Source organism: Cajanus cajan, chromosome 9 (assembly GCF_000230855.2).
Source record: "Cajanus cajan strain Asha chromosome 9, NIPB_CcT2T_4, whole genome shotgun sequence".
NCBI lineage: Eukaryota > Viridiplantae > Streptophyta > Magnoliopsida > Fabales > Fabaceae > Cajanus > Cajanus cajan.
This window is the reverse complement of record NC_138525.1, coordinates 976995-992636: the sequence shown is the minus strand read 5'-3', so window position 1 is coordinate 992636 and position 15642 is coordinate 976995. Positions and strand designations below refer to the sequence as shown.

At 35.4% G+C, this 15642-nt stretch overlaps 3 protein-coding genes and 1 long non-coding RNA gene across 4 annotated transcripts; all 4 read left to right on the top strand.

The window, feature by feature from the left end:
* The first annotated feature begins 1079 nt into the window (after positions 1–1079).
* Positions 1080–5766, top strand: LOC109790468 (calcium-transporting ATPase 12, plasma membrane-type). Its single transcript, XM_020349624.3, has 2 exons — positions 1080–1785; positions 2901–5766. Exons 1-2 carry the CDS (start codon positions 1435–1437, stop codon positions 5598–5600), a joined length of 3051 nt encoding a protein of 1016 aa, XP_020205213.1. The 5' UTR covers positions 1080–1434; the 3' UTR covers positions 5601–5766.
* Positions 5767–8159: 2393 nt separating this feature from the next.
* On the top strand, positions 8160–9387 carry LOC109790469 (chlorophyll a-b binding protein 215, chloroplastic). The gene is made up of 2 exons (XM_020349625.3): positions 8160–8358; positions 8579–9387. The coding sequence occupies exons 1-2, from the start codon at positions 8213–8215 to the stop codon at positions 9228–9230; spliced, it is 798 nt and encodes a 265-aa protein (XP_020205214.1). The 5' UTR covers positions 8160–8212; the 3' UTR covers positions 9231–9387.
* A 933-nt stretch (positions 9388–10320) lies between these two features.
* LOC109790467 (DNA-directed RNA polymerase II subunit RPB7) lies at positions 10321–12537 on the top strand. Its single transcript, XM_020349623.3, has 6 exons — positions 10321–10527; positions 10665–10830; positions 10928–10978; positions 11064–11129; positions 11231–11299; positions 12247–12537. Exons 1-6 carry the CDS (start codon positions 10412–10414, stop codon positions 12307–12309), a joined length of 531 nt encoding a protein of 176 aa, XP_020205212.3. The 5' UTR covers positions 10321–10411; the 3' UTR covers positions 12310–12537.
* Positions 12538–14303: 1766 nt separating this feature from the next.
* On the top strand, positions 14304–15642 carry LOC109790466 (uncharacterized). The gene is made up of 4 exons (XR_014429765.1): positions 14304–14319; positions 14401–14506; positions 14593–14688; positions 14800–15642. It is a non-coding gene; the product is annotated as an uncharacterized LOC109790466 (long non-coding RNA).

Genomic DNA, 15642 nt, shown 5'->3' with positions numbered 1-15642 from the left:
CGCACACACATATGTTACATTAAATTAACTTTAATAACTAACACACATATGCTATCACGTATGACTTTAATAACTTCACACACACACAATAAAAGATAATTTAGTGGTCATCTAATTTTTTCCTTATCGTTTCTATCAATCATATTAAAAATTAATGTTTATTTATTAAAAGTATTTTTTTTTAGAATTATTGAAAACATGCATTGTAAAATAAATAGATTTTAAAATTTTCCTAATATTTTTAATTGTAATCAAATAATTTATTTAGAACGCTTGAGAATAAAAGGATATCGCTGATGAGTTACTTGTTTCAATTATAATTTGTTCATAATAGAAATAATTGCAACGATAATATAAATATCATCATTCATGTATTTGACTTCAGCTTCACAAATTATGAATTATTTGTTTTAAAGAATTAAGAACATTATAAATTCTTTATTAAAAAAAAACACTTGGTTTTAATAATGAGAAAATAGTCCACGTTTTGATATAGTATGTCATCTTATCTAATTAAAAATTGATATTTTTATCAAGTTAGTTAATTTTTAGAATAGTTACTTTAAAAAGTATATCTATCATGATTTTTTTTATTAACATATGAATTAAACTCTATAAAAATAAAGTTGGGAACGTGTTTACTGTTTGATTTCCGATCGAATATAATAAAAAAATAATTTCCTTTATTTCCACCAGTTAGGCACCCTTCAAACTAGTGACGCCAATGTTTGGTTCATAGAACATGGAAGAAAATCAAACATGTGTGAAGAAAATTGGTACCGTAATTCGATTGTAAATTGCTGTATCATTTCCTTGGGCCGGCCCAAAAAATTATATTTGCGTATTCGTTTTTTTATTTTCGGTGGGAACGCAAACAAAAGCACTTTTTTTCCACACCTTACGCGTCTGAAACGTAAACGCGGCAACGTGGCGAGTTTCTATCAACTCATTCCTAAACTAATTTAATTTAATTGTGAGAGTTTAATTGCCACTCTTGATCATTCTTAATAGCATGCATACCCTTGAACTTTATAATATCTGCTAAACGACCCAAAATGTCCCTTATAAAAATCCACCTTCTTTGTTCTTTCCAAATCATCCAAATCTCATTGAGCAATTGAGCTTCACCTTTTCCTATTTTCTCAAGTGTATTTCACACTTATTCCCCTGTTATACTCTCACCTAAATTATGCCATGAATTGAGAGTGGAAAATAATTGAAGCGTTACATATGGTGACATGATATCAAAGTATAGTTTTGCCTTCATTTTTGAAACCTTACGCGTGAGTATAATAACAAGATGGGTGTCTGAAAGCCCATTTGTTGGATCTTGAGAACAACAGTGTAGACTTGTTCTGGTTGTTATAAGAAAAGGTTGTCCAAACATTGTGGTTGTTGCTGTCCTAAACAACGAATTAACTGTCACAAACAAACATGTCCCCAGCAACCACGTTTTCAGACGTTGGTGGTGATGGTGGCAACATTGAACTTCGTGCTACTGCTACCTTGCTCCACACCCGTATATGGCCCAGAACTAGAAGATTATTCATAATCATACGATTCCTCATTTCTGTGAAGAAGCCGACAACTTCTAGAACCTCCCCGTCCGAATCTTATGTTGCAGTTGACATAGAAGAAGAAAAAGAAGAAGAAAAAGAAGAAGAGCGCATTATCAGTGATATTGCTCGAATTGTGAAGGAGAAGGACTTCAAATCGCTTCATGAGCATGGTGGGGTTGACCACGTTGCCAATGTCCTTGCTAGTATACGACTTCAACCCTCTGAGGTATCAACCTGCTACCCCCCTTAGATACTTTGCACCGATGCCTTTTCATAAAACTATAAAAAAAAAAAAAAAAAAGATTTTTATATCGTATGATGTTTGGAGAACAATCTTATTTTGATAAGCCAAACTTTTGGTATGTTGAGTAGGCCCAAATTCACTTTCTAAACATGGTATCACAGTCTATCTCGAGTTTTGTTAGGTTTAACAGGTTGAGGAAACTCACCCACAAATATATATTTGTAGGTTGAGGAAACTCACCTACAAGTATATATTTTTATAAACTTTACACTCTAGATGTTGAATTCTTGGCAAAACCCTAAACTTTAAACCCTATACCCGCATCAATATAATGGATATAAGTAAGAAGCAGTCTTCAAGCTATAATCTGATAAGAGTTATTTTTATAAGGTTATTACACAAATATACGCTACAATGATGAGAAATTGTCCGTTTTGGGCCTAAGCCCTCACGGTTTTGCTTTGTGCTTTATAAGTTGTTTGCTTTGTCCTTAATAAGTTGTTATTTTTTCTCTTATTTTATAAGATGTGGGACTTGTTTGTATCCCAACAATTCTCTCCTCAAAAAAGGGACGGATAAAGTGAGATTTGTTTGTATCTCAACAATCCTCCCCTCAAAAAAGGGACCTAACCTTTCATGCATAAGGTTATTAACACACAACTCCACAATGATGAAATATTGTCCGCTTTGGGCCTAAGCTCTCACGGTTTTGTTTTTGGTCATCGCCCAAAAGGCTTCTCTAATATTGGAGTATGTGTGTACTTTATAAGTTGTTATTTTTTCGTTTATTTTATCGATATGAGACTTGTTTGTATCCCAATATTAGGTTCAAGTTTACTTTCTTAATATATATGAAAGAAAAAATTAAAAGGAGATCAAAAGAGATATCCTTATGATTTTTTATCAACATGTTGATCGTTATGTGATGAGGACGTTCATATCATTATGATATTTGGTAGATCCCTCTTGGTTTGCACTCACTGGAGTAAACTATGAAATGCTTGGTTTATTGAAGTGTTAATGATGGATCTACTATCAGTTGGCTTTGGTGACTTGAAAGAGATATGTTTTGTTGATGGGAATTTGGTTGTGAACAGGTGGACATTAATGGTGTGCATGCCACTATACCATTACCAGTTCTTGGAACAAACTTCTCTAGCTTTTTATTGACCAGCTGCAAATGCTACTGTTTCACAATTCTGATGCTGTTGATCTCAGCTGGGTTGTCATTTGCCATAGGGTTCAAGCAGGAGGGACCTAAACAAGGTTGGCATGATGGTGTTGCCATAGTTTCTGCCATTTTGCTACTGGTTGTAGGAAGTTCATTGGCAAACATTTGGCGTGAGAGAAAAAAGTTGAAATTGGCAAAGAGAAAGGATGAGTTGGAGTTCATACGTAAAAAAAGTGATAAGTACCTAATGGGTGACATAGTGCTCCTGTGGCCAGGCGATAAGGTTCCAGCAGATGGTTTGCTTGTAAATGGCATCCTTGTGCTGGCTGGGCCTGATGACCCAATACAAAGCAAACATGACCCTAATGGGAACCCGTTTCTTATCTCTGGTGCAAATGTGATTGGGGGTCAGGGAAAGATGGTGGTAGCATCAATTGAAAACAAAACCAATTTGGCTGAGATTGATACTTTTAATACTGAAGAGTGTAAGAGGGGCTTGTTGGAGCGTCTAATTGAGAAACCAATTTCTTACATTGACATGGCTGCTCTTTTTATCTCTGTACTGGTTGCATTTGTGGTGTTAATTCGCCTAATTTTTGGAAAAGATGGGAACAATAGTGGGTTGCCAGAAATGAAGGGGAAGATCTCAATTAGCTTGTTGATGGAAGCCTTTCAGACAGTTTTTTTGAGACCACAAGGAAGGGTTTCCATTTTAACAGGCCTTGTTACTGTTGCTATACTATGTGTGCAGCATGGAATGCCACTTGTGGTTACAATATCTCTCAAGTGCCAAATTGATAAGGTAGAGCAAAACCAAGATGCAGTTCTTAATGATTTATCAGCTTGTACTACAATGGGGCTGGTAACTGTTGTATGTATTGATGTATCAGGTGGGTTGGTATCTAAACCAATGGAGGTTAGCAGAATATGGATGGGGGAGAAAGATATCAGCAAGGTTGAGGAATCAGAAAAAGATCAACTTGTGCTTCACTTGCTTAAACAAGGAGTTGGTTTGTCAGTCCTTGCACCAGAGATTTCTCTTTCCCCTTTGTACTATTCACTTTTTTCTTGGGCAGAAACAACATTGGAAATGAAAATGAGATCCTTCACAGAAGAAAATTTTGACATTCTTGAGCTCAGCAAACTGAATTCTAGTAAAGAAGGCTGTGGAGTTTTGGCGAGAAAAGTTGGGGACAATGAACGAGATCTGCACTTGCACTGGAGTGGGGCTGCATCCACAATTTTGGAGATGTGTTCACTATACTATGATAGTGCAGGGGAACGCCATGCCATGGAAAATCAGAAGATCAAATTTGAGAAGGTGATTAAAGAGATGGAGGACAGTGACCTTGAGCCAATTGCTTTTGCTTATAAGCAAACACACGAAGAAGAACTTGAGCAAGAAGAACTGATCTTGTTAGGAATGATAGGTCTCAAATACACTATTCCCACAAAATCAGCTTTGGAAAATCTCAGAAATGCTGGAAATACACAGATCAAACTGGTCTCAGAGGATGACATCATGAAAGTGATAGGCATAGCTCGTGAACTAGGACTAGATCATGATAATCTGCTTGAAGGAAAAGATCTTCAAGATTTGAATAAGAAAGCTAGAATAGACAGAGTGGATGGAGCACATGTAATGGGAAGCTTCAGTCCTAAAGATAAACTTCTCATGGTACAGTGCTTGCAAGAGAAAGGTAAGGTGGTTGCATTCATTGGAACAAGGTTCATGACTAGTCATGCTTCAATTCTAAAGGTAGCTGACGTGGGTATAGTTCATGATTCTCTGAGCACCATAGTGGATAGAGATAGTTATGACATATCTATAAAATGTTTCAGTGCATTGAAACCAATTTTGGTGGCTGGCAGAAGTCAATACCACAATATTCAGAAGTTCATTCAACTTCAGATGACATTTACCATATCAGGGCTAGTCATAACTTTGATTACAACAATATGCACTGGAGATTCCCCCCTTGCAGCATTCCAGTTGATTTGGGTGAATGTTTGGATGTGCATGTTGGGTGGCCTAATGATGGTAATGATGTTAACTAGCCAAGAACAGCTTGCCAATCAACCATCTGATCATAGGAACCAACCGATCATAACCAAAAAAATCTGGAAAAAAATTGCTTTTCAGGTTTTATACCAGGCTTCTGTTTCTATGATTCTTGAGTTTTGTGGACATGTTACCGACAAGGAAAGAAAAGTAAGGGAAGCCATGATCTTCAACACATTCCTACTGTGCCAGCTCTCCAATCTGCTCAACACCATGCAGTTGTTGAAAAAGGAAGTTTTTAAGGTGGTTATTCATAGTTTCTGTTTCTTGGGGGCTTTCGGTGGTTGTATTCTTATGCAAGTGCTAGTGATTGAGTATGCCAAAGGCTTAGCAGATTGCATGCAGCTGAATGCTACGAGATGGGGTATCTGTGTCTTCATTGCTGCTCTTTCATGGATATTGGAATGGACCATGAAGAACAGTCGTGGTCCCAGCAATTATGGTTCAGAATCAATTACTTCACCTTCGTTCTATCTTTCTCCAGCTTTTCCATTTCTGATGTTTCTTGTGTTCCCTTTAGGACTAATTTTTAGTCAAATAGGCACCAACATAATAATTCGTTAGTGTCAGACAGATTTACTTGACACCCAAAAATTCTTTACTTGTTGTATAATGGTGTTTATTCTGCATTTGTTACTTCTCAGAACTTAGTAGTCTTACATAATTTAGTTTGGATGACTCTTGTTAGTTTCCAAAATAATTGGTACTCAATATATTTCAGTTTCTAAAATTCTCTGCAATTTTCTCTTCTTAGGCCAACTTCCAATAATAACAAAACACTTCTAGAACTCTAGTTTCAAAAGACATAATTATTAAAAATAGCAAATGACTTTTGAAAATTTTGTACCATACTTCTACCGCTTTAGAAATTTCATCCCGGAAATTCACTGGACACAAGGTAGGCTAAACTATTTTTAGGCTAATCTATTACTAGTTATGTAAGACTTCTATAAGAAGTTATTTTAATTACAGAGTTCATTTCTATTACTATCTTGTTCGACTAAAGGACATATATAAGGTCTATTCTCAATGGACATGAACTAGGTTTACTCATACGAATTCATGATCAAGTTAAAAGCTCACTAGCATAGAGTAGATTTGGTAGAAATGTATCTGAGCTACTAGGTAGGCCATATGGTTATCTTCACAACAAGACTAACCCTACTCAACATTGATGATTTACACTTATTGTACCCTAAATAAATGGTAGGTAAACTCATAGTTAGGTCTCTAGGTCAAAAACATGTCCTTTGTTCATGGATTTTCCTTGAATTGGGTCTTTCAAGAGGCAATTTTGGGAAGCAATGTGATCACACATTGACCCTTTCATCCGAAAACCGAAAAACAGATTTAGTTTACTTAAAAATAAGATAATGAGTATTAGTTTCATCTAAATTGGAGTTGTGGCTTGAAAACTACATGCATCACAAGTTTGCAGTTTTAAGGAGATCTAGGAAACAATTTTCTATACTAATTGAGTTACAAGGCTCTAATCATCACGGAACCTCAAAACAGATTTGATATAGGTTAAGGTGATCTATTGGATTTGGTTTGACTGAAAAATGTTGAGTTGTTTGAAAATGGCGCATATCTAAATTTTGTAAAATGCATAATTCTAGAAAACAGGTTTTTCTACCAAAAAACTTGAATGTTTTAAAAATGGTTTACATTTCAAGTTCAGGTTAAAAAAAAAAAACAGCTTCAGAAACAAGGGTTTTCAAGAGTAAATATAAAATCCGCAGGGAGGAACATCAAAAGATCTCAAAACAGATTTGATACACCTAAAAATAGGATTTTAGGGACTGGTTTCACACCTAAATTCACCATGAGTCATAATTTAGGCTTCTTGAGTCATTAATTCAACTAGATTTGGGCCAAAATGTACCGAGGGGTCCAAAATAAGTTATGCGAGTCTAATGCCTATGAAACTGTATGGCAGAGAACTGGATTTAGGTAATACAAAACTGTAGAAAAAGGTTTCACTCAAAAAATCTTTTTATTCAGGGAGTACGCAGTGTCAAAGTTGGCCCTTTTTCCCATTTCGGGTCAAGTTTATGGCATGTAAAATGTGCAGTTTGGACCCTTATCATTTTGTTTTAGTTTGAAGAGTTTATAGTTTATACTCACTAATTTCATTATACTATGATGCTGAAACACGCGGCTTAGCAAAAGAGTAAGTATATTGGTGTTCTAATAACAGTCGGTCGGCGAAGGAGCAAATAATTCAACCAATTTCATCATATATCATCATTAAAGAAAAGCCGATATCGAATCACACAACAAACAATTTATCTTTTCTGTCGTTTAAATCCTAAACCAATAAATTTATGTTAATTTTTTCCATTAATTATATTAATTGTTCATTTAAATCTTATTTATTTTTAACCAGAGAGAGCTTATCGAGTGGAACAAGACAGAGTCTGACAATTGAAAGTGTTTTTTGAGGCCGAAGATTTTCTCTGCCTTAATATGAGGCACCTCCTATTTTTCCAGTACCCAAAAAGCCTTATTCGTTTTTATTAATCTTTTTGTCATTGGTTTAAATAGAACTTTCCACACTAGTTTTTAAATACAAATTTTCTGGCTTATGATATTGAATTCATACTAAAACTTCATTGGTGATTTTTACACGGGATTTTCCAACTATTTGTTATCACACCAAGTTAAAGAGGTCATTATCTCTTCTAAAATCCTAAGATAAAATTCCCACATAAACCAAATTTGTAAGCTAGCGAAAATTAGCTGCCACCTTGTGTTCTCGTTCTTGAGGTTGAGTGGCTAGTAGTAGTAGTAGCTTCAGAATTCAGTAGCTGTTTTCACAACCATCAACTAATTTATTTATTTATTTTTGTTAAGAATGTGATGATGGGTCACGGGTATTGTTTTGCGTGTAGCATGACCCGAAGCCAAAGTATCTTCCAAGTTTCAATTTGTGTGGCTCACAATGAAGGTTTGAGAAAGGAGATCTTTGTGTCCACGTGGCAGAAGGAGAGGCAGTTGAGGAGCATGAGAATCCAGCTCCAAATGCATCCACCAATGAGGTGTTGCTGAGTTGTGCATATCCTCATCCACAATATCAACGTGGCCTCTCACACACACTTGTATAAACCTTTGTACAAAGCCTCATTCATTCTTCACAACTCACAACACAAGACATACTCTTTCTTGAAGCACCCATGGCCACCTCTGCTATCCAGCAATCAGCATTCGCTGGTCAGACTGCTCTCAAGCAGGTCAATGAGTTCGTCCGCAAGACCGGTGGCTCCGGCAAAGGCCGCACTAACATGCGCCGTACCGTGAAGAGTGCTCCTCAGAGCATTTGGTAAGTACTAGTGTGGGTGTGTTTGATTTCTATCTCTTTCAACTTAGACGTGTTTTAGAGTAGCAATTATTAGTTACTTTATGACGTGAAAATGTTAAAAAAGGTGGATCACAAACACATGGTTTAGTACTGAACAAACACATGGTTATAACATAAAACGTTGTTTGTGTTTGTGTCTGAGAATGTGTCTAACTTTGCATGAGGTGTTGTGAAAAAACAGGTATGGTCCTGACCGTCCCAAGTACTTGGGACCATTCTCTGACCAGATTCCATCCTACCTGACCGGCGAATTCCCCGGCGACTACGGCTGGGACACCGCCGGGTTATCCGCCGACCCGGAGACCTTCGCGAGGAACCGTGAGCTGGAGGTGATCCACAGCAGATGGGCCATGCTTGGTGCCCTTGGATGCACCTTCCCAGAGATCCTCGAGAAGAACGGTGTCAAGTTTGGTGAGGCAGTGTGGTTCAAGGCTGGTGCACAAATCTTCTCTGAGGGAGGCCTTGACTACTTGGGCAACCCAAACCTCATCCATGCCCAAAGCATCCTTGCCATCTGGGCCGTCCAGGTTGTGCTCATGGGCTTTGTTGAAGGCTACAGAGTTGGTGGCGGGCCTCTTGGTGAAGGCCTTGACCCCATCTACCCTGGTGGGGCCTTTGACCCTCTTGGCCTCGCTGATGACCCTGATGCGTTTGCTGAGTTGAAGGTTAAGGAACTCAAGAATGGTCGCTTGGCCATGTTCTCCATGTTTGGCTTCTTCGTTCAGGCCATTGTCACTGGCAAGGGCCCCATTCAGAACCTCTTCGACCATGTTGCTGATCCTGTTGCCAACAATGCTTGGGCTTATGCCACTAACTTTGTCCCTGGACAATGAGGATTCAGGATGCCAACAACATTATGCAATCTTCTGCTTTTCATCTTCCGCTTTTAACTAATGTAACTACATCAGCAGAAGAATCTGTGTCAGAATCACTATATATTAGAAATTTGGGTCCCCAGAAATTCAGAATATTAATCATTGAGTTGTCTTATTCTATGGTTTTCTATTTTTCCCATAATATTAATTACTTCAAACATTCAAATGATGTTCCAGGAATTTAATCTATGGGTGATGTAACTAATTCATCATCCAATTCAAAGACACTATGGAAACCATAAACAAATGAATCCATCCATTACCAACAACGGCCAAGGTCCATGTAGATGCTAAATATTGTGCCTCAGTATAAGAGTGTTTTTATCATAATTATTTATGAGTTAAATTTTAATATTTTTAAAATAAATTATTAATAAATAAAAATAATATTGTATTACAATATAAATTATTTATTATAAATCTAAAATATAATTTATATAACTAAAAATATAAATTTATACAAATTATAAATATAATTTATATATTTAAGCACACTATTTATTTATATATATAACTAATCACAAATTTTAATTATATATAATAAATATCTACACATACTAGTAATAAAAAAAAAATTAGAAACTAACGTTTTAGAAAAATACTAATTAAAATAATATCTTTAAAAATGCTATAAACTATTACAAAAAATAAAAATAAAAAATAAAAGTATTTGAAGCGAAAATAAAAAACAAATAAATAACTTTTAAAAAATTTAAAATTAAATAATAAATAAGTATTGAAATAGGTGAAAATAAAAAAATTATATATATATTTTTTATTATTGTTATAGATACTTGTAAGATTAAGACATTTTATATTTTTATATTTTATTTAATAAAAATATTTAAAAATTATTAATATATAAAATTAATTGATATTGTTTTTAATTTTTAAATATTAAAATTGTTTAAAATTTTGTAAAAATAAATAATTTTTAATATTATTTTTAAAGATAAAATTGTTTAAAAAATATGTATACTAAAATAATATATTTCTTTTATTAATGTTATTGATAAATGATAGATCAGTCATATTTATTTATTTATCACTTTTAAACGTCGTAAGGAAACCTAATCCAACAAAAGAAGCGTTTTCACAGAAGCTCTGTCTCAAAGATCCCAAGAAACACAAAATCGAGAATGTTTTTCCACATAGTGCTGGAGCGTAATATGCAGCTTCATCCGCGCTACTTTGGCCGCAACCTCCGCGATAATCTTGTTTCCAAGCTAATGAAAGATGTCGAAGGCACTTGCAGGTCTTTTCTTTTTAGTTTTTTACCCAATTACACTTAAAAACCCTAACTTTTTCTTATGCATTTCATTCCACAATATGTAATTATTATCTAGAATCCCTAACTCATTTCGCCGATTTCCATTTTCAACTATTATGCAGTGGTCGACATGGGTTTGTGGTGGCCGTTACAGGGATAGAAAACATAGGAAAAGGCTTAATTCGTGATGGAACAGGGTTTGTCACATTCCCAGTTAAGTACCAATGTGTTGTCTTCAGACCATTTAAGGGGGAGATCTTAGAAGCTGTTGTTACCATGGTCAACAAGGTTCATACACTTCCTTTCTCTTTCTCTTTAAGCAATTAACATTTTCTTACCGTTATGCTTTATTCTTATTGCTTTATCACTCTTCTGGTTTCTACAGATGGGATTTTTTGCTGAAGCTGGACCAGTTCAAATCTTTGTTTCAAACCACGTAACTTTCTCTTTTATGATCTTTAAGTCCTACTTTTTTATATATATATTTTTCTTTGTTAAGACCCATTTTTGTCCCCTCTTAGTTGATTCCGGATGATATGGAGTTCCAGTCTGGAGACATGCCAAATTACACTACTTCAGATGGATCAGTATGTATCATTATAACTTCCTTAATGGATAAGAAAAGAGCAATTTGTTTTCTCCTTTTTGTTGTCTTGGGTCTTTTATTTAATTAGCTGGTCTGTTGCAGGTTAAGATTCAAAAAGACAGTGAAGTGAGACTAAAGATAATTGGGACTCGAGTGGATGCTACTGAAATTGTATGTCTATATATATATATATATATATATATATCATATTATATTATATGTCTTTCACTTCATTTTGTTGAATGCTGTTAAGCTCCTTCTGCTTTGACAAATTTGAATTAATAGGAAAGCATTGATTAGCTCTAGAAGATATAGATTTTGTTTCTCTGCATATTTCTTTACTATTTCAAGTTCCCCCAGAAAGAGCTTTAGTATTTGCTAATTTTAATGTTTAGCTCTTGATCATTGGCTTAGCTTAGCTGTAGTATTTGTGCATATCAAGAAAGTGGTGATATTTTTACATTTCTGGAATGCTAGTTTGTGCTCTGTTTGCTAGTAATTCACTGTGCTGGTAACTCTTTCTTCACTGTTTAAACTTCACCCATTTCAAAAGTTATCAACATGGAATGTTAAAGTTACTAGCTACCATGAGGGAGTTATAAATGTGCCGTGTACTTTTGTGGTGTGCAAGAATCATTACTATTCCATGGTACAACTTTACTTCGTTTGTAAACGTTGAGCATTATGAGAAAATTGTGATCACTAATTTTCCAATTACTACTTGTAATGTGTATAATAATATTTTTACCACACAGTTGATGTTATATGTTGACTGTATTGTTCCTGCCATGATTATCTTTTATGCCATGTGTGAATATGTCTTCAAGGAACTTGTGATACCCATGGCCTTGTAGCCTAATGGCAGTTCTAGAAAACATATGATAATAGGTTGTATGCTAATAAAGTTCTAATACTTTTGCACATGCTTGGTAGATGTTTTCCTTTCCTTCGGTTGTATGACTATAGATATGAACTGTGCCACTGTTCAGTTTTTAAAGTTACAAGCAGAGAGATACATATCACTTTTGCCTTTGGATATTGAATATTTTTCTGGTTCAGTGTCAGTGTTTCCTTTAATTCATTTATCTGATATAGTGCATAACTTTTTTCTTTTGCAGTTCTGCATAGGTACCATAAAAGATGATTTCTTGGGTGTGATCAACGATCCTGCAACAGTTTAAATGCCCCTCACTGTACCCTTATGTTGGAAACAGGAGCATAGTGATTATTAGTTTTTCAAGTAGCTTAGTTACTGTATTTAGCTGAGTTCAATGTACTATTTTAGGACATGATTCTCTTGAAAATAGTAGTTAACTTTGTAATCATTATTATTATAAATAGATCACTCTGCTGAGTTGAATTCGCTGGAGAAAATCCAGAAAATAAATCTTTTTTCTCTTCTCACATTATATTGAAGCTCCTGATCAGAATTGGGCTCTGCCTTTGCAACAAAAACTCTCTGGAGGGGGTTTGATTGGTCTCTAAAGCTGTCAGTACCTTGTAAACTTAATAGGACGGTATCGTGAAATTTTACTGAAATATTGTCTTTCTGGCAACTGTTAGAGTTTCCAGTGATTGGCCCAGCGCCAAATTCTTGCTTTCCGCGATTTTGATGGCCACCGTAACCTAGCCTTATTGTAGCTCTAATTAAAAATAAACAAAAAAATTAAATTAAACATATTTAATGTATAGAAAATAAAATTAAAATAATTCATTGAATTGGGCCAATTAGATCCTTTTCTTAGGCCTAAATCTGTGAACAGGTTTGTTCATCCTCAGAGGATGGATGTTGTTTGCTTTTACTTGAATACTCCTCTGATGTTTACTTGCTTGAACAGTTCCCTCGACATTTATGCTTTGTCAAAGGTGTTTTTGACTCAAATGACATTCCATTCAATGTGTCACGTGAAATTCTTCAAGAGAACCGCATAGTGAGTAAAGAGGGCAACACATTTTTGAAGTTTACACTTGGATCTCTCTTTTAGGGTACACTTATAAAATTCCTTACCAGTTTCATCTTGCTTAATTTTTTTCTACGTGGTGCTCGAAGGTGCGAATTATGAGGAAACGTTTAGTTCGGAAAGCTTTTGACATGATTCTGGGGATATCCACGAGTGAAAACAGAGAGGTATATTATTATTCTGAAAATTTCTATTTGTACACAGTTTTCTTTATTGTTTTTTAAGTTGTAGAGGAGCTAGGATAAATTTAGGTGGTTTTATCTTAGAAATATCAACATTATATATATCTAATATGTTGTTTTAGGTCTTTAGTTTTATATAACTGCTCTTTGTAAAAAGATGTCCCTTTTCCTGTTAGTATTTTACTGGCTGACATGTTTTGTATGCAAGACTATGAGAATTTCTGCGAGAACTTTGGTAAACACTTGAAATTAGGTTGCATCGAGGACCGTGGGAATCACAAACGCATTGCTCCATTGCTTCGTTTTGTCTCATCCCAAAGTGGTGAAGATCTGATCAGCTTGGATGAATATGTTGAACATGAAACCTGATCAAAAGGATATTTATTACATTGCTGCTGAGGGTGTGACTAGTGCAAAGAACACACCTTTCTTGGAGAGACTTGCAGAGAAGGATATTGAAGTATAAACTTGTTTATACTATAGTTTATAACTTTGTATCTTTTGAGTACTTATTTCTATCGATTTATATATATTGATGTTTTTGTAATGTAATTTTTCAGGTGCTGTTTTTGGTGGATCCAATAGATGAGGTTGCCATTCAAAACCTTGAATCATACAAGGAAAAGAATTTTGATGACGTTAGCAAGGAAGACCTGGATCTAGTTTAACTTTTTTTTTTTTTTCTTTCTTTAACTTTCTTTCAATAATTTGATTGGTCACGTGCTCGACTTATTCGAGGGTCTTGGCATTTAGTTAACCAAACATTTGTTAGTCTCTCTTTTGAGCCAATCTTAATGTTGACGACGGTGTGAATTCGTAGCTTGGTTCTTTATTGTTCAAAATTGTTATATTTAGTATGTTGCTTCTGCAGGTGATAAGAATGAGGAAAGGGAAAAGGAAATGAAGCAGGAATTTGGCCAAACATGTGACTGGATCAAGAAACGATTGGGAGATAAAGTTGCAAGTGTGCAAATTTCAAACAGGCTTAGCTGTTCACCTTCTGTTCTGGCGTCTGGAAAATTTGGTTGGTCTCTGCATTCATGGCGAGGTTGTCATTTTTTCTCCTAGATATTAAGTGATGTATTGTGAAAGTTCAAGTAACAATATGCGGTATGTAATCAAACTGCAGGCTGATGAAGGCACAAACTCTGGGTGATGCATCCAGCTTGGAATTCATGAGGAGCAGAAGGGTGTTTGAGATCAATGTTGACCATTCTATTATCAGGAATTTGGATGTATGATAGATGGAAAATCCCCACTTTTCTTCGTTGTGATTACAAAATGAAATTATGGTAATATAATCTTGATGGATAATTTTCAGGCTGCATGCAAAACAAATCCTGACAATGAAGATGCCCTCGGCCATCGATCTTTTGTATGATGCTGCATTGCTGCTTTGGTTTCCTGTGGTTTCACGGTAAGCTCCTGGCTTGATATCATTCGTATGAATGTCATTTAAGTTTCAATCGTGAAATCCTAAACTTGTATCTTTTGGCTGAATTTGTTGGTGTGCAACCTGATAATCCAGCACAACTCGGAGGGAAGATATACGAGATGATGGGTTTGGCTTTCACTGGTAAAATGGTCGACATCTGGTCAGATCACAAAACTAAGCTTTATGGCTTTCAACCAACCCAAAATCCACTGGCAAAAATATGGAAATTGATTACAACTAGAATTTAAAAGTAGCTAGAGTGTATGTATAGTTAAACAAGCCATATGCTTACACCATAGAGTGAGTTCAATGTCTTTCCTTCATGGACATTGGACACTAGACTAGTACTAGGACTAATTCAATCATTGATGGCAAACTCCAAAAATATTCCTTCTCTATTCCTTTTGTCTCTTGTGCACAGCACGACACTCTCCTTGGAGCTCCAAAACAAGAATAGCTCATTCAACAGTTAAAAAAGGAAGCATTATAGCAGCAAGATCAAACAAAAAAGTACCATCTTCTCGGAAGCAAACAGTGGCTAAAATTGACAACCCCAGATAAGCATTACCTAACCATTTATTCTCCACAATACTCCCTTCCAAATGCTACACATCACCACCAATTTGGACTCTACCTCTCACCCTTTTCCTCCCTCAAAAAGTCCGTTTGGCCACACACCAAGTGACTATACCAACTTTTAGCAACTTTCCCTTTGGCATGTTCTCCATCAGCAGTCGATTCTAATCTCTGTTACCATCATCAGGAATCAGAAAGAAGCACCCAAATGAAAAAAAATAAACTATGCACAGCTAAAATGATTATCTCCTATACATGCACCCCCTTGTATCATATACCACTTCCAAACCACTACATGCCAAACCCACCAAAATATAAACAAGACCCAAGATTCAATTTTTTTTACTCACTGCCAAATGG